Source organism: Entelurus aequoreus, linkage group LG16, assembly GCF_033978785.1.
Source record: "Entelurus aequoreus isolate RoL-2023_Sb linkage group LG16, RoL_Eaeq_v1.1, whole genome shotgun sequence".
In the NCBI taxonomy this organism is placed as follows: Eukaryota; Metazoa; Chordata; class Actinopteri; order Syngnathiformes; family Syngnathidae; genus Entelurus; species Entelurus aequoreus.
In genome coordinates this window covers 4,457,063-4,476,872 of record NC_084746.1, presented here as the reverse complement: position 1 = coordinate 4,476,872, position 19,810 = coordinate 4,457,063, and the positions used below count along the sequence as shown (strand labels likewise).

The window sequence follows — 19,810 nt, the reverse complement described above, 5'->3', positions numbered from 1 at the left end:
TCTCTCAATGTTCCAATGCATCTTTATGTCACAGCTCTATGAGAAGCAAAACGAGGACCCGCCGTTGGGCCGCAACATGCCTCCTGTCTGTGGGAGACTTCGCTGGGCCCGGCACCTCTACAAGAAAATACATGAACCCATATCTTACATACGTGTGAGCTTGAAAGCGTTATTTGACACGTTTGTATTATTACAGTGGTGTATAACTGACATACAAAATACACTATTTGACCATTTTCAATGGATTTCTTCGTCCTTTACAGGAAAACTCTGACATCCTGACCACCCCCGAAGGACGCGCTGTGGTGAAGTTGTACAATCAAACCACAGCGGTGTTACAACGCTTTGAGGCAGACATCCACAAAGCGTGGGTGACGGACGTGTCTAAGCTGGATTTTGGTTAGTTGTTTGGAAATCATCTCAAAGGGGGGACCTACCGTATTTTTCGGACTATAAATCGCTCCGGAGTATAAGTCGCACCGGCCGAAAATGCATAATAAAGAAGGAAAAAAAACATATATAAGTCCCACTGGAGTATAAGTCGCATTTTTGGGGGAAATGTATTTGATAAAAGCCAACACCAAGAATAGACATTTGAAAGGCAATTTAAAATAAATAAAGAATAGTGAACAACAGGCTGAATAAGTGTACGTTATATGAGGCATAAATAACCAACTGAGAAGGTGCCTGGTATGTTAACGTAACATATTATGGTAAGAGTCATTCAAATAACTATAACATATAGAACATGCTATACGTTTACCAAACAATCTGTCACTCCTAATCGCTAAATCCCATGAAATCTTATACGTCTAGTCTCTTACGTGAATGAGATCAATAATATTATTTGATATTTTACGCCAATGTGTTAATAATTTCACACATAAGTCGTTTCTGAGTATAAGTCGCACCCCCGGCCAAACTATGAAAAAAACGGCGACTTATAGTCCGAAAAATACGGTATGTATTATTACTATTGTTTATTTATTGATTATTATTCTATTTTTCTAGTATTATTATTTATTACTATAGCTGGGTTGCATATGACGTCATATCCGTTTTTCTTCTTTGCGGCTTAATTCACGCAGCAGCTTGAGAGTCGCATTAAAACAAGTGAGTGTAGAGTTTGAGCAGAAAATGCCGTATTGCTGTTCTGTTTTTGGGAGTTCCAGTCGTTTAAATAGAGACATGAAAGAGTTTTCATAGAGTCTCGAAAGAAGTGGTTCATAAAGGTAATCAATTCAGGGTAAAAACGAAAGTGCATAGAAGGAAATTGCTCTTAAAAGTATCACTTTTATCATCTTGTGGAATACAATCGAACCTTGTGTCTACAGCAATCACTTTGCAAAATGTTTAAACATTTGATTTGCTTGAGAAACTGTCTGTGCTGCAATCAAGTTTATTCTCTACTGTATTAGTAGTTTTTGAGAGCAGAATTAAACGTAAACAAAGGACAAAAGATCACATTAGTTTGTGGTTGCTATGCCTAAATATAACTACGACGACCTGGTTGTGCAAATAAACTAACGTCATTAAGTCCTGGTAATAAACATTTTAATTGTTGGTCCAATCTACCACAGTTTCATTCTCGATTTTCATAACAGAAACTAAAAGCTTAGTAGTTGTTGTAAAAGCTTAGTAGTTGTTTTGCAGGAAAGACAAGTGCTTTATTGGCCACGGATGACCACATAGCCTCATTGGTGCTATTTGTGAGCATCAAGAAAATATCCTTAATAGAATTATTAAACTAGATTGATAAATCTCTCGTAGGCTCACCAGTATATACTTAACCTTCATATTGCTAGCAAACATTGCTGAACAACAGGGACATCTACAGCTAAATAATGAGACAACATATTACTTTCATACCATAAAACAACTGCAGCGATGAATTGTAGATGACAGGATAGGACTTTATTGTCATGGCACAAGTACAACGAAACTTTGTTTTCAGCACAAACCCGTTCAAGATTAAACAAACAAACAATGTACAGGGTTTCAGAACAGGAACGCTGATGGGTCACCACAAGGCGCCCCGTAAAAGATGGTAAAAAGGTAAATCGCTGGGGAAAAAAAAAACAAAAAACAATCTAGACTGGGCTCCTAAGGGGGCCTAGTCTGGAGTGGGAAAAAACCTTCATGCCATGCACACATAAACATGTTGCATATAATCACGACAACTCGCAACAGAGGGCGGAGGAGTTGGGACCCTGGAGGTCGACTGCTACTATAAAGCGCTGCCAGCCGTCCATCACCCCGAAGGGGAATCAAGCGGTGGTGAAGGCGTGGGGTGGGGGGTGTGTGTGTATATGCTCATTGTCTTGGGTGTGTTGATGTAGTGTCCATAGGCCTGGGGCTGTTCTGCATGCAAGCAAAAGTTCGACTCCAGGTGTCGTTGAGGAGGGAAGGAGGTCAGAAGCGTCCATCATTGAGGAGTCCTCTTGGGGATGTTTTCAGAACAGCCTGCTCCTGTTGTTGCATCAAGGCCATTCGAGGGAGTTAAATCATAGATTAGGATTTTGTTTTCCCGCGAACAGACATTACAATGGCTTGTCTGTTCTATTTCATGACGGCCCTCATATCACTAATATTTGAAGCAGGAAATCAACTGCAAACAAACGTATCTTTTCTCTCATTAGCGTCACGATTTACAGCAGCACGACACTCGTTATGTCAATCAAGTAAGGTATTTAGCGATGCACAAATAAGTCCAACTTTGTCTTTCACGAATTAATGCTTAATTTGTGGACCCTTCAGATGTAAAGACATGATGCGCTTTCAATCTTTTCTTCACTAAATTCCGCAAGTGTCAAATGAACTGAGGTTGTAGCAAGCAGTAACGTCTTGGTGATGATAACTAGTTAAATTCTTCAAGAAATATGTTTTTCTTAAGAGTGGAAAAATTCACTCCGTCTCATTTTAAATATTGTTTACATGATCGCTTTTATATTTGCCTCTAAACTTTTCAAAATACGCCCAAATCTGCATTGATTCGGGTAAAGAAACAGTAGCCTGATGGGGCTTTAGACCATCGCCTGAAACCTGGAAGTTCCCGGATGTGCCTCTTGGTCACATGTAGAGATGTCCGATAACAGGTCTCTATTATCGGCCGATAAATGCTTTAAAATGTAATATCGGAAAATATCGGTATCGTTTTTTAAAAATTATCGGTATGGATAATTTTTTTATTAAATCAACATAAAAAACACAAGATACACTTACAATTAGTGCACCAACCCAAAAAACCTCCCTCCCCCATTTACACTCATTCACACAAAAGGGTTGTTTCTTTCTGTTATTAATATTCTGCTTCCTACATTATATATCAATATATATCAATACAGTCTGCAAGGGATACAGTCCGTAAGCACACATGATTGTGTGTGCTGCTGCTCCACTAATAGTACTAACCTTTAACAGTTAATTTTACTCATTTTCATTAATTACTAGTTTCTATGTAACTGTTTTTATATTGTTTTACTTTCTTTTTTATTCAAGAAAATGTTTTGAATTTATTTATCTTATTTTATTTTATTAATTTTTTAAAAAGGGACCTTATCTTCACCATACATGGTTGTCCAAATTAGGCATAATAATGTGTTAATTCCACGACTGTATATATCGGTATCGGTTGATATCGGTATCGGTTGACATCGGTATCAGTAATTAAAGAGTTGGACAGTTTCGGAATATCGGATATCGGCAAAAAGCCATTATCGGACATCCCTAGTCACATGATTGCAACCCAGCTATTACGCATTTAATTTTGTTATTTTTAATTTGTATTTATTTTGGAAAAAAATCTCATTATTGTTTTCCTTTAGTGTGAAGACTAACAAGAGTCATATGGCCACAGAATTCTTTAAATTGTTCTAATTGTTATTCTATTCTATTTTTTTTTAAGTGGTCTCAAAAATGTTTAGCTCAGATCTTTCAGTTTTAATTCTAGTATTTTGTTATTTTTCTATGCATTATAAATGTTTTGTTGTATTGTATTTATTATTATTATTACTATTATTGCTTTCAAGAGTCACATGGCTGCAGAATTCACATCTAAGTGTACGCAAAAATAAGCTTTGATTTATTACAATTTTTCTAGCATCATTACATTTCTGATTCATTTTATTTATTTTTTATTATTGTTCTAAGAATAAGCATCGGGTTCATATATGACACACAACATGTAAAAGTCTCTGCATTCTCTGTCCGGACAGCCTTGAATACGACAGTTTTGATTCGCTGCACCGTGACATCAAAATACCTCGTCAACTACGACCCCAAAATAAGCGAGGCCATTCGGGAGTCCAGCGGTTTGGTAAAGATGGGACTGGAAGTTCCAAAGCAGGCTTTGCACTTCCTCAAGTCGGAGCTGAAATTAAAGGACTTTCACCATAGACTTCAGGTTTGTACACTACCGTTCAAAAGTTTGGGGTCACCCAAACAATTTTGTGGAATAGCCTTCATTTCTAAGAACAAGAATAGACTGTCGAGTTTCAGATGAAAGTTCTCTTTTTCTGGCCATTTTGAGCGTTTAATTGACCCCACAAATGTGATGCTCCAGAAACTCAATCTGCTCAAAAGGTCAGTTTTGTAGCTTCTGTAACGAGCTAAACTGTTTTCAGATGTGTGAACATGATTGCACAAGGGTTTTCTAATCATCAATTAGCCTTCTGAGCCAATGAGCAAACACATTGTACCATTAGAACACTGGAGTGATAGTTGCTGGAAATGGGCCTCTATACACCTATGTAGATATTGCACCAAAAAGCAGACATTTGCAGCTAGAATAGTCATTTACCACATTAGCAATGTATAGAGTGTATTTCTTTAAAGTTAAGACTAGTTTAAAGTTATCTTCATTGAAAAGTACAGTGCTTTTCCTTCAAAAATAAGGACATTTCAATGTGACCCCAAACTTTTGAACGGTAGTGTATATTTTTGTGTTAATTCTTCCTCACAGTATATAAAAAACTAATTTTTTTTTCCATTACAGGCCATTTTGACTGACTACAAGTTCACATGTGACAACATACCTTCGGACTTTAACAACTTGATTACGTCGAAGACCACCCAAGTAAGCAAGAAAATGTATCAAAATATCAATATTGATGCAAATATTAATTGTTTCTAAACATCACTATTCATCATTATCAATGCCCATAGTGTGAAATGTGTGGGCGCCATTTGCATCCGGCAGCTTTTTATTGTTTTATAGGCCCACAACACAACTGTCATTTGTTCTCCGTATAGCTACAAACAAAAGTCTTGAGCCACAAAACATAACTACATTAATCAACCTCTATAGGTTTCAATCTCTCTTTTTTTTATATAAGAAAATTGCTAATCACTTGTATTGAATGTTTAAACATAAAATTCTGTTTGCTAACTTATGGACACATATCAAGTACATACCGGTATGTTAGATCCACTATAGACTGGACTCTCACTATTATGTTAGATCCACTATGGACTGGACTCTCACTATTATGTTAGATCCACTATGGACTGGACTCTCACACTATTATGTTAGATCCACTATGGACTGGACTCTCACACTATTATGTTAGATCCACTATGGACTGGACTCTCACACTATTATGTTAGATCCACTATGGACTGGACTCTCACACTATTATGTTAGATCCACTATGGACTGGACTCTCACACTATTATGTTAGACCCACTATGGACTGGACTCTCACTATTATGTTAGATCCACTATGGACTGGACTCTCACACTATTATGTTAGATGCACTATGGACTGGACTCTCACACTATTATGCTAGATCTACTATGGACTGGACTCTCACACTATTATGTTAGATCCACTATGGACTGGACTCTCACTATTATGTTAGATCCACTATGGACTGGACTCTCACTATTATGTTAGATCCACTATGGACTGGACTCTCACTATTATGTTAGATCCACTATGGACTAGACTCTCACTATTATGTTAGATCCACTATGGACTGGACTCTCACTATTATGTTAGATCCACTATGGACTGGACTCTCACACTATTATGTTAGATCCACTATGGACTGGACTCTCACACTATTATGTTAGACCCACTATGGACTGGACTCTCATTATTATGTTAGATCCACTATGGACTGGACTCTCACTATTATGTTAGATCCACTATGGACTGGACTCTTACTATTATGTTAGATCCACTATGGACTGGACTCTTACTATTATGTTAGATCCACTATGGACTGGACTCTCACTATTATGTTAGATCCACTATGGACTGGACTCTCACTATTATGTTAGATCCACTATGGACCGGACTCTCACTATCACCGTAATTTCTGGACTATAAGCCGCACCATCTTTCAATCATTCAATCAAACTTTCACATCTTTGACATGGCGAACAGCATTCGTGCAGAGTACAAATAATACAACGCTGCAAAGTAGGGATGTCCGATAATGGCTTTTTGCCGATATCCGATATTCCGATATTGTCCAACTCTTTGATTACCGATACCGATATCAACCGATACCGATATCAACCGATATATGCAGTCGTGGAATTAACACATTATTATGCCTAATTTGGACAACCATGTATGGTGAAGATAAGGTACTTTTTAAAAAAATAAAATAAAATAAGATAACTAAATTAAAAACATTTTCTTGAATAAAAAAGAAAGTAAAACAATATAAAAACAGTTACATAGAAACTAGTAATTAATGAAAATGAGTCAAATTAACTGTTAAAGGTTAGTACTATTAGTGGAGCAGCAGCACGCACAATCATGTGTGCTTACGGACTGTATCCCTTGCAGACTGTATTGATATATATTGATATATAATGTAGGAAGCAGAATATTGATAACAGAAAGAAATGGGGGAGGGAGTTTTTTTGGGTTGGTGCAATAATTGAAAGTGTATCTTGTGTTTTTTATGTTGATTTAATAAAAAAAAACAAAAAAAACCAAAACAAAAAAACGATACAGATAATAAAAAAAACGATACCCATAATTTCCGATATTACATTTTAACGCATTTATCGGCCGATAATATCGGCAGGCCGATATTATCGGACATCCCTAGTGCAAAGTAATACAAAGTGCTCGCCTGTACGTTATGAAAATAACCAGTCTACCGGTATATGAAAAGTCAGTCTTTAATCATTGTGTCATCGTCTTCCTCCTGCGTACTAAAACCACCGAAATCCTCTTCGTCGGTGTCGGAGAAGAACAGGCCGTAAATAAGCCGCACCCTTGTATAAGCCGCAGGGACCAGAACAAGGGGAAAAAGTAGCGGCTTATAGTCCGGAAATTACGGTAGTTAACTTGCTGGCAATGAAAGAAATTCATCCGAGCAGAATCAAATTCCTGTTTATCTTTTGAGGTTTGTCTTGTTTGTGATGTAGTCGCACACACACATGCCACAATTGTGTATAGAGAAGGTGGACAACTAAACAGACACCAAGGACGTATGCAATTGCAGTCATTCTGACGTTGTTTTCCTGACCAAAATAATAAGTGTAAATATAGTTATAAACATACTCCATCTTATAAAATGACAATAGATTATGCTTTTATTTCGTCAAAGTATAATTTTGGGGCACTTTTGCGGCCGGATTTGATGTAGTCTGACATTCGTGCAGTGTGTAGTGACCAGCGGGCTGTCTATTCAATTGAATAGACTGCAAGGATTGATTGATTGATTGATTGAGACTTTTATTAGTAGGTTGCACAGTGAAGTACATATTCCGTACAATTGACCACTAAATGGTAACACCCGAATAAGTTTTTCAACTTGTTTAAGTCGGGGTCCACTTAAATTGATTCATAATACAGATATATACTATCAGATATATACTATCATCATAATACAGTCATCACACAAGATAATCACATTGAATTATTTACATTATTTACAATCAGGGGTGTGGACGGGGGGGGGGGGGGTAGGATATGGACAGCAAGTAGTGGACATAAAGAGAGAGAGAGAGAGAGAGAGAGAGAGAGATCAGAAGGCATAAGAAAAAGTATCTGCATTTGATTGTTTACATTTGATTATTAGCAATCCGGGGAAGGTGTTAGTTTAGGGTTGTAGCTGCCTGGAGGTGAACTTTTATTGCGGTTTTGAAGGAGGATAGAGATGCCCTTTCTTTTACACCTGTTGGGAGCGCATTCCACATTGATGTGGCATAGAAAGAGAATGAGTTAAGACCTTTGTTAGTTCGGAATCTGGGTTTAACGTGGTTAGTGGAGTGGTTAGTGGAGCTAACAAGATACTTAACGTTCAAACTGGAAAACTTTTGTTATTTTTTAGCAAATAGTATCTCATTTGGAATTTGATGCCCGCAACAGGTTTCAAAAAAGCTGGCGCAAGTGGCAAAAAAAGACTGAGAAAGTTGAGGAATGCTCAACTTAAGCTGTACATCAAGCAAGAATGGGAAATAATTCCACCTGAAAAGCTTCAAAAATTGGTCCCCTTAGTTCCCAAACGTTTACTGAGTGTTGTTAAAAGGAAAGGCCATGTAACACAGTGGTGAACATGCCCCTCTGACAACTTGTTTGCAATGTGTTGCTGCCATTAAATTCTAAGTTAATGATTATTTGCAAAAAAAAACATTAAATATCTTGTCTTTGCAGTCTATTCAATTGAATATACACTACCGTTCAAAAGTTTGGGGTCACCCAAACAATTTAGTGGAATAGCCTTAATTTCTAAGAACAAGAATAGACTGTCGAGTTTCAGATGAAAGTTCTCTTTTTCTGGCCATTTTGAGCGTTTCATTGACCCCATAAATGTGATGCTCCAGAAACTCAATCTGCTCAAAGGAAGGTCAGTTTTGTAGCTTCTGTAACGAGCTAAACTGTTTTCAGATGTGTGAACATGATTGCACAAGGGTTTTCTAATCATCAATTAGCCTTCTGAGCCAATGAGCAAACACATTGTACCATTAGAACACTGGAGTGATAGTTGCTGGAAATGGGCCTCTATACACCTATGTAGATATTGCACCAAAAAGCAGACATTTGCTGCTAGAATAGTCATTTACCACATTAGCAATGTATAGAGTGTATTTCTTTAAAGTTAAGACTAGTTTAAAGTTATCTTCATTGAAAAGTACAGTGCTTTTCCTTCAAAAATAAGGACATTTCAATGTGACGCCAAACTTTTGAACGGTAGTGTAAGTTGAAAAGGATTTGCAAATCATTGTATTCTGTTTTTATTTACAAATTACACAACGTGCCAACTTCACACTGGTTTTGGGTTTTGTATATTATTTGCATATCTTAAACACACGTTTGCTACGAGTGTTTCGAAAAGCACCAACTCGGTGTGCCTAAATAAAAGAAAGCAAATGTAAGCAAACCTAAAAGAGTTAAAATTTTACTAAAGGCAACAATCATGAATGAAGCTTTCAGCACATGCACAGTGTTGGAATCTATATTTTGATAAACACGCTACTCGTAAACGGCGCGTGCAACAGCAACAAACATGGCATCTTAGAAGCGAAGTTAAATCATGAAATGCAACCTTACTAACCACGTTAAACCCAGATTCCGATCTAACAAAGGTCTTAACTCATTCTCTTTGTATGCCACATCAATGAGGAATGCACTCCCAACAGGTATAAAAGAAAGGGCATCTCTATCCTCCTTCAAAACTGCAAAAAAAGTACTCCTTCAGGCAACTTCATCCCTAAACTAACACCCTCCCCGGATTGTTAATAATCAAATGTTTTTCTTATGATTTCTGATACCTCTCTCTATGTCCACTACTTGCTGTACATATCCTACCAAGTTAGACCTACACTGTTTCAATGTCCATTTCTCTGTTCTCAATTGTTGATGACAGAAGTGTTGATACCAACCAAACCTAACCCCCCACCCCCTCCATATCCCACACCCCGGATTGTAAATAATGTAAATAATTCAATGTATGTACTCTGATGATTATCTTGTGTGATGACTGTATTATGATGTTAGTATATATTTTATAGTATATATTAGAGATGTCCGATATTATCGGCCGATATATGCGTTAAAATGTAATATCGGAAATTATCGGTATCGTTTTTTTTATTATCGGTATCGGTTTTTTATTTTTATTTTATTTTTTTATTTTATTTTTTTATTAAATCAACATAAAAAATACAAGATACACTTACAATTAGTGCACCAACCCAAAAAACCTCCCTCCCCCATTTACACTCATTCACACAAAAGGGTTGTTTCTTTCTGTTATCAATATTCTGGTTCCTACATTATATATCAATATATATCAATACAGTCTGCAAGGGATACAGTCCGTAAGCACACATGATTGTGCGTGCTGCTGCTCCACTAATAGTACTAACCTTTAACAGTTAATTTTACTAATTTTCATTTATTACTAGTTTCTATGTAACTGTTTTTATATTGTTGTACTTTCTTTTTTATTCAAGAAAATGTTTTTAATTTATTTATCTTATTTTACTAATTTTTAAAAAAAGTACCTTATCTTCACCATACCTGGTTGTCCAAATTAGGCATAATAATGTGTTAATTCCATGACTGCATATATCGGTTGATATCGGTGTCGGTAATTAAAGAGTTGGACAATATCGGAATATCGGGTATCGGCAAAAAGCCATTATCGGACATCCCTAGTATATATCTGTATCATGAATCAATTTAAGTGGACCCCGACTTAAACAAGTTGAAAAACTTATTCAGGTGTTACCATTTAGTGGTCAATTGTACGGAATATGTACTTCACTGTGCAATCTACTAATAAAAGTTTCAATCAATCAAAACCCCAGCAAAAAAACGATGCATATTTATCTGGGAAAGTCTTGATACCAATTTCCTTGACCCAGTCACACACAAAGAAGTTGTAGACCTCCATGTTCTTTCAAGTTTCCACCTGTTTTGTCGTGGAGCACAATATTTCGATATGTCTGAAAACGCGACCGATGTAATCCTTTATCACTCGACAAATCTTTTTTGATAAACCGTATTTCCTTGAATTAGCGCCGGGGCAGTAATTAATTTAAAACCTCTTCTCACTCCGGCGCTTACCAAAGGCATGCGGTAAATTTAGTGTGATGTAAATTTGAGTGATGTAAGGATACCATCATGAAAAGCACATTTAATTAATAAAAAAACATTATTATGGTCTTACCTTTACTTATAAATGAAGTCCATGCGCCGCTCCTTCTGAACAAAAGCATCGATAACTTGTTTATAGAAGTCTTCCTTATCTTTCTTCAGTTTTAAAAGTCTCTCTGTCTCGATGGAGATCTTCCTTTAATTATTACCTCCTGCTTCCATTGACAGTTCAGTTTAGAAAACTGTTGTTGTCACTTCTTCTGCAGCCGAGTAGTCGCATGAATGATCACTAGCGCCCTCTACCACCATGAGGCGGGAGTCATTTAATGACTCATATTTGACACACGCAGCTATATTAATAAAACATTTTTTCAAAATAAAGCGCTTTGAAAGACGCAACTCCAACAACAAAAAGTCAGCTCTCCACCACTACAAACGAACACAATATTAATAATAAGAATTGCAATTATATAATAACACAATATTGATATTGTTTATTTAAAGCGTATTTTACAATTTTTTTTTCATAAATTAAGCATTTCAATCATGTAAATAACAATACTACAGTAGTATTGGCCACGAGATGAGACTGACAAATGTGTTTAGAAGGTAATAAACTGAGCAGTTCCCTCCTTACTGTTCTTTTTAGCATATTCAATAGCTTGCACCTTAAATCCTACTGAATAGCTCTTTATCTTCTTCCCTTTATGCGATTTTAAATTATTGAAATTAGCCTCCTCCATTTTGGAAAATAATGCCTTGAAAGGTGAAGTGTCACTCGTGACGTGACGAGTTTGACCCGGCGGTAAAACGAGGCATATGCTAATTATTCTGCTAAACAAGTTTGACCCGGCAGTAATTCTAAGCATGCGCTAATTATTTTGCGAAGCGAGTTTGACCCGGCTGTAAAACGAGGCATGCGGATAATATATACCCGGCGGCAATTCAAGGAAATACGGTAGTATAGGGATCTATTTTTTTGCACAGTTTAGATTTTTTGCTCATATCTGCTTTTTGCAGGAAGATTCAAGCTTATTTTGTACTCAAATAGTTTGCGCTTTGCTTGCTGTACAACAGCCATCTTAGCTTGGTCGACCACCATTGCTTTTCACTTCCGGGAAGAAGTCACATGTCGGAATACCAGCTATTGACGACTTTGACACATGCCACTTTCCAACAGACCTTTTCTTTGCTTTTTCGCGCTCATCCAATCACCAGTCAGGATGCAACATGTACACATTCGTTTCCAAAAATAAACATTTTCTCTACTCTGGTTTTTAGAAAGTCTCCACAATAAGGAGGCTGAAGTGCCACATGTGGCTTTGGAGCATTACCAAGCAGGATCAGGGTATAAAATGTCTGATTTGTCACCTATAACAAAGAGCTGAGATATTGTCATTGAATATATTTATCTGCTAATCACATTTTCACTAATGCATACCCCAAAAGCACTGTGCAACTCAGACCTCTAGGGGGAGCCTTTGTTGAACAGAAAATGCTTTCATTGAGGAATGTTTGCTGACCCATGACTGTGTATGTCTTTAAAAAGATTGAGTCTCTCCTCCGCTATGGCTCAGTCATGGTCACATGGTCGTCCCTCCTCCTGGACAAGTACTTTGACAATATCGACAATGCCCTGTCTGAACTCAAATCAATCCTGATCAAGGTATGTTCCTTCACTGCAGTCAAATTGTGTATTCACTATTTGCACAGTAACTTTTCAGGTAAACTTAATTGGACCTTCTCTAAAACTTTTCACTGTCGTGTTGAACGGCAAAGTTCACAAATATGAGTAATTCATGATGTGAACCAATTAAGTCTTGGTTCAATCACAATTTTAACATTCCTCTTAAAGGCCTACTGAAAGCCACTACTAGCGACCACGCAGTCTGATAGTTCAATGTGACCCCAAACTTTTGAACGGTAGTGTGTATATATATATATATACACATATATATATATATGTGTGGGGAAAAATCACAAGACTATTTCATCTCTACAGGCCTGTTTCATGAGGGGTTTTCCTCAATCCTCAGGAGATTTTAATGGAAGCATTCACATACCATGGTTTATATAGGGCACAGAGCGGGTGGGTACAGGCAGGCGTGGGGGCGTGGTGATTGACTCATGTGTTACCTAGGAGGTATTTCCTTCTGTGACGGCATGCTGATACAATTTCGCGGCGCTTGTTGAGGGATGACAAGTCTGGGCGGTATATGATAAACAGTTTCTCTTTTAAGCATAGGTTGCATCTTTTGTTACCACTGTTGTAAGGTGTGCTGGATGCACCTTACAACAGTGGTTGCACCTTACAACGCCTGCCTGTACCCACCCGCTCTGTGCCCTATATAAACCATGGTATGTGAATGCTTCCATTAAAATCTCCTGAGGATTGAGGAAAACCCCTCATGAAACAGGCCTGTAGAGATGAAATAGTCTTGTGATTTTTCCCCACACATACATATTACGCTCTACCACGGTATCGAGCACTATTTTTTGGATAATCTAATTAAGACATATGTATATATATATATATATATATATACACATATAAAAAATGTTACATACACTTGTAAAGAACATAATGTCATGGTTGTCTTGAGTTTCCAATAATTTCTACAACTTTTTTGTGATGTAGTGATTGGAGCACATACTTGTTGGTCACACAACATTCATGACGTTTGGTCCTTTTATGAATTTATTATGGGTCTACTGAAAATGTGACTAAATGTGCTGGGTCAAAAGTATACATACAGCAATGTTAATATTTGCTTACATGTCCCTTGGCAAGTTTCACTGCAATAAGGCGCTTTTGGTAGCCATCCACAAGCTTCTGGCAGTCAGTTTTTTGTCAGAGAACAGCAAGTTGTGTAAAATAGAGTAAAACAGTAAACTGTTGGACGTGTGAATTCATATGTTTCAAGAAGGTTAGATTAAAGGCCTACTGAAATTTTTTTTAAAAATTTAAACGGGAATAGCAGATCCATTCTATGTGTCATACTTGATCATTTCGCGATATTGCCATATTTTTGCTGAAAGGATTTAGTAGAGAAAATCGACGATAAAGTTCGCAACTTTTGCTCGCTGATAAAAAAAAAGCCTTGCCTGTACAGGAAGTAGCGTGACGTCACAGGAGCTAGTATTCCTCACAATTCCCCGTTGTTTACAATGGAGCGAGAGAGATTCGGACCGAGAAAGTGATGATTACCCCATTAATTTGAGCGAGGATGAAAGATTCGTAGATGAGGAACGTTACAGTGAAGGACTTGAGAGGCAGTGATGGACGTATCTTTTTTCGCTCTGACCGTAACTTAGGTACAAGCTGGCTCATTGGATTCCACACTCTCTCCTTTTTCTATTGTGGATCACGGATTTGTATTTTAAACCACCTCGGATACTATATCCTCTTGAAAATGAGAGTCGAGCACGCGAAATGGACATTCAGTGCCTTTTATCTCCACGACAATACATCGGCGAAATGCTTTAGCTACGAGCTAACGTGATAGCATCGTGCTTTAACTGCATATAGAAACAAAAGAAATAAACCCCTGACTGGAAGGATAGATAGAAAATCAACAATACTATTAAACCGTGGACATGTAAATACACGGTTAATGCTTTCCAGGCTGGCGAAGGTTAACAATGCTGTGCTAACGACGCCATTGAAGCTAACTTAGCAACCGGACCGCACAGAGCTATGCTAAAAACATTAGCTCTCCACCTACGCCAGCCAGCCCTCATCTGCTCATCAACACCCGTGCTCACCTGCGTTCCAGCGATCGGCAGAAGGACGAAGGACTTCACCCGATGCGTTTGGCGGCCCGGAGACGTAGGAAGTCAAGGTGAGGTCGGCGGCTAGCGCGTCTGCTCTCCAACAAAGTCCTCCTGGTTGTGTTGCTGTAGTCCGCTGCTAATACACCGATCCCACCTACAACTGTCTTCTTTGCAGCCTTCATTGTTCATTAAACAAATTGCAAAATATGTCCAGAATACTGTGGAATTATGAAATGAAAACAGAGCTTTTTGTATAGGATTCTACGGGGTACCATAACTTCCGTTACTCTGACTTCGTCACGCGCATACGTCATCATACCGCGACGTTTCAGCCGGATATTTCCCGGGAAATTTTAAATGTCACTTTATAAGTTAACCCGGCCATATTGGCATGTGTTGCAATGTTAAGATTTCATCATTGATATATAAACTATCAGACTGCGTGGTCGCTAGTAGTGGCTTTCAGTAGGCCTTTAAGTTCACCTGTAAAAGGTTGGAGTCCATTTTAGGGTTTAACTCAAAAGCCAAACACACCTAGCTTTACATGTATAGTGTATCTGGTTCATTTATCGTGAGCTTAAAAGACAAATTTTGTATACAGGTGAAGGATATCTGCAAGTTCCACATCGACGATTACCTCAAAGACATGTCAGAGTCTGTTCTGCTCGAGCTACCAGAGGATTACTCCACTACAATTCAGCCCTTGGTTGAAGTCAATGAGGTAGAGGGCAACTGTCCAAATGGAGTTGTATTCAAGAAACTATTGAGTTTAATATCATAAACTTCTTTTGTAGAATCTGTGCAAAGAGGGGTTACAGACACTGGAACTCCAGTGCAGTCACATTAAAGAAGCGGTGAACGAGCTAGGAAAGGTGTTCAATGCCATTTATAAGTCCAAGCAAGTCAGCAAGCCCACGGACGGACTCAGTTCGGGTATTCATGTCTACAAATTGGTTTGTCATTTGACCGTGCATATGGACCCAATGCTAATGTTTATTTGACGTTTTAGCTCAAAAGGAGACTCAAAAGACCCCTGATGGTGTGGAAGCGGCTGCCTCAGAAGGTCAAGAGAAGTACAAAGCAACACGCTTTGAAAAGGTATGTTTGCTTGAAGACGATCACGACGTGGAATACAGCAGAGGTGTTGAATCTCGATATGAAAACATTTCAGGACTTCACAAAACAATACGACTCCTTCGGTGCACGAGTGTTGGATGCGCTGGTGGAAACAACCAAGTTATCCCTGAAGACCCTGGAAAGGCGAATCTGTGGCCCCGAGTAAGTCTTCTCTCTGGATGGAGCAGAGCCACCTAATAGGGCTGTAAAACGATTAAAATATTTAATCACGTTTAATCCCACTTTGTCCGTAGTTAACTAGTAAATAATCACAATTAATCACAGATATAAGTTTGTTTATCTTTAATAAGTGTAGTTTTTAATCAACATAGGACGAGAGAAAATATTTGCTTTATGCAAAGGTTATTAAACATTAAGCTTTTTTAAACAACTCAACACCAAATGGACACGGTTGTAAGACGAACTGAACAGTCCAGTTTCGATGTCTGTAAAAGAGATTGTTTGATTGCAGAGGAACACAATAAAATGGCTGAATGAGAACATCCATAGACACCTTTTACACACACACACTATCTCTCGCACAAACAAACCTAGTGTTTCACTTCTGACACAGGCTCACTTTAAAAACAAACCGACTGTAAATGACAATACAAATAATTGGGTGTGGCTGTTTAGGGCGGCGCCTCTTGCTCCACAATATCGATTGATCGCAGAATTTGTGGTGTTGACACCCATTTGGTACGTTATGTGGAAAGTTTGTTCGGTTTTGTTGTTTGTTGTGGGAATTCCAGTGTGGTCTGCCTCTGTCAGCGGGTGTGGGGTGTCAGGTTCAAACACTGATGACATCTATTAAACAAGACAAGAAGCGAAGAATCAAACAGAGGCAGAATTCAATTTTGCTCAATTGAGGAGAAACGTGTCAACCTGTAACCTCTTACAGTGTCACCCACGCTCTGACGAAAAAGGTTTACGTCTCCTCCTTTATTTTGACACTCCCTGTTTACACAACAACATCTGCTTCCAAAGAAATGGGGGGTATGTAAACAGCTCTTGTTTTTGGTCACTTTGAAAACAAAAGAAAAAGATGCCTCAGGCTTGGGCTGGTCCTGGATTCAGCTTGAGCAGGTCTTCGATGACAATAGATAACCCCCTCCCGTCTCCTCCCATCGTACACAATGGAATTTTCCAAGCCTTTGCTTGGTGCAACAAAGACAGCCTCTTGTCTGTTCATTGGGAACTCAGAGAACGGAAAGTTTTTTGATAATTTACATACAATTTTTCTGACATGGGGTTTCCCTGCATTGGCGGGCTTCTAGCCGGTGGGTGGTATTTGTTGTGTTATCCTGCTATCGTTTAGGAATAACGAGACGGAGATTGTCGAGTACAGTCCAACTGGTAGATTACTTCCTGAAAACGTGTGTTCTGCCCCGAGCCAGTGCTCGGGTTGGTGTTCCCGGTCGGACATTTTCACTTTTAGGATTCGATACGATACCGATACTTTTTCTCGCATTTTCATCGATTCCGATACCGATACCATTAGTTTCTTATTGGCAATTTTTGTCAGTCAAAAATATTATTACTATTGTTATTATTTAAGACAAATCACAAGGAAAATACAGACCATTTATACCACATTTATTATGGTCAATATATAATAAAAGTAAAATTAAAATAAATAACATAAATATGAAAAATAAATGAAATATAAACAAAAATATACACATTTTCAATTTTCTTATTCCTCAAAAAAAAAAGTATTGGTAGAAAAAGCTTAAAAAAACTATTATTCATAACAATGTTATGTTTCAAACCTCTTTGTGGAAGTAAACTTATAACACTTCTCTGAAGCAAAGTCAATAATTTCCTTATCACAATAAACTAGGATTTCCTTGTCCTATAAACCTGCATACGAAAGACAGTTCCCTGAGAAAATTAACTTGGAATTATCTACAAAAATGTCTGACACCATCACACCTTTAGTGTACTCGAGATATGTCGTCACACGTCACACTTTACTGAAGTCTCAGATTGCTGTTAAGGAAAAGTAACAACGATGTCGGCTGGCTGTGTGTGTTGCACGTTGACGACGCTCATTCGCTGTGACGTGACTGGGCCAGCTCTATACTCTGAAGAGCCCTACACCCTGTATTTGCAGGGTGCATGTTCTACAAAACTAATTGCCAAGGTGTCTAATTGGTGTTGACCATAAGCATGTGGCTGTCGGCAACCTCTTTTCTTCACTGACAAGATGGCAGTACAGTAGTTCAATGTTTTTAATGTATAGTTAAATCTGTTTTCGCAAGTAATCAGTTCCTAAAAAGTCTGATAAAATCTGTATCCTACAAAAACCCTCTACCCTCCTTCAAAACTGCACTAAAAGAACCAACTACAACCCTAGACTAACACCCTCCCCCCACCACATCCCACCTCCCCGGATTGTAAATAATCAAACGTTAATAATGAAATGTATATACTTGTTCTTATGCTTTCTGAGCTCACTATGTTCACTGCTCGCTGTACATATCCTACAAAGTCAGACCTATATTGTTTCAATGTCCTTTTCTCAGATTATATTATTGTTGATGACTGAAGTGCTGATATTAGAGATGTCCGATAATATCGGCCTGCCGATATTATCGGCCGATATATGCGTTAAACTGTAATATCGGAAATTATCGGTATCGTTTTTTTAATTATCGGTATCGTTTTTTAAATTTTTTTGTAATTTTTTTATTTTTTTTATTTTTTATTAAATCAACATAAAAAACACAAGATACACTTACAATTAGTGCACCAACCCAAAAAACCTCCCTCCCCCATTTACACTCATTCACACAAAAGGGTTGTTTCTTTCTGTTATTAATATTCTGGTTCCTACATTATGTATCAATATATATCAATACAGTCTGCAAGGGATACAGTCCGTAAGCACACATGATTGTGCGTGCTGCTGCTCCACTAATAGTACTAACCTTTAACAGTTAATTTTACTCATTTTCATTCATTACTAGTTTCTATGTAACTGTTTTTATATTGTTGTACTTTCTTTTTTATTCAAGAAAATGTTTTTAATTTATTTATCTTATTTTACTAATTTTTTTAAAAAGTACCTTATCTTCACCATACCTGGTTGTCCAAATTAGGCATAATAATGTGTTAATTCCACGACTGCATATATCGGTTGATATCAGTATCGGTTGATATCGGTATCGGTAATTAAAGAGTTGGACAATATCGGAATATCGGATATCGGCGAAAAGCCATTATCGGACATCCCTAGCTGATATCAACCCAACCTAACCCCCCCTCACCCCACCCCAAATTCTCCACATCCCACCCCCGGATTGTAAATAATGTAAATAATTCAATGTTTATACTCTGATGATGATTAACTTATGTGATGACTGTATTATGCTGATAGTATATATTTATACCATGAATTGATTAACGTGGACCCCGACAAGTTATTATTCGGGTGTTACCATTTAGTGGTCAATTGTATGGAATATGTACTGTATTATGCAATCTACTAATAAAAGTCTCAATCAATCAAACCCATAAGAAATCTGTAAATCCAACTAATCCATTGAAGACAACCAAAAATATTACCAAAAAAACATTTTATAAAGAATAATTAGGGATGTCCGATAATGGCTTTTTGCCGATATCCGATATTGTCCAACTCTTTAATTACCGATACCGATATCAACCGATACCGATATCAACCGATATATGCAGTCGTGGAATTAACACATTATTATGCCTAATTTGGAAAACCAGGTATGGTGAAGATCAGGTACTTTTTAAAAAATAAAATAAAATAAGATAACTAAATTAAAAACATTTTCTTGAATAAAAAAGAAAGTAAAACAATATCAAAACAGTTACAT

The 19,810-nt window shown here is 37.6% G+C and overlaps 1 protein-coding gene across 1 annotated transcript in view; it reads left to right on the top strand.

Moving 5' to 3' along the window:
* The window catches only part of LOC133631538 (dynein axonemal heavy chain 8-like), a 200,699-nt gene that overhangs the window by 39,763 nt on the left and 141,126 nt on the right, over nucleotides 1–19,810 (top strand). The window contains exons 15-23 of the mRNA XM_062023834.1: nucleotides 35–154; nucleotides 264–399; nucleotides 4,215–4,402; nucleotides 4,994–5,074; nucleotides 12,619–12,735; nucleotides 15,445–15,564; nucleotides 15,638–15,776; nucleotides 15,853–15,941; nucleotides 16,015–16,121. Of these exons, the coding sequence (XP_061879818.1) occupies nucleotides 35–154; nucleotides 264–399; nucleotides 4,215–4,402; nucleotides 4,994–5,074; nucleotides 12,619–12,735; nucleotides 15,445–15,564; nucleotides 15,638–15,776; nucleotides 15,853–15,941; nucleotides 16,015–16,121 (1,097 nt within the window). The remainder of the gene's footprint in view (nucleotides 1–34; nucleotides 155–263; nucleotides 400–4,214; nucleotides 4,403–4,993; nucleotides 5,075–12,618; nucleotides 12,736–15,444; nucleotides 15,565–15,637; nucleotides 15,777–15,852; nucleotides 15,942–16,014; nucleotides 16,122–19,810) is intronic.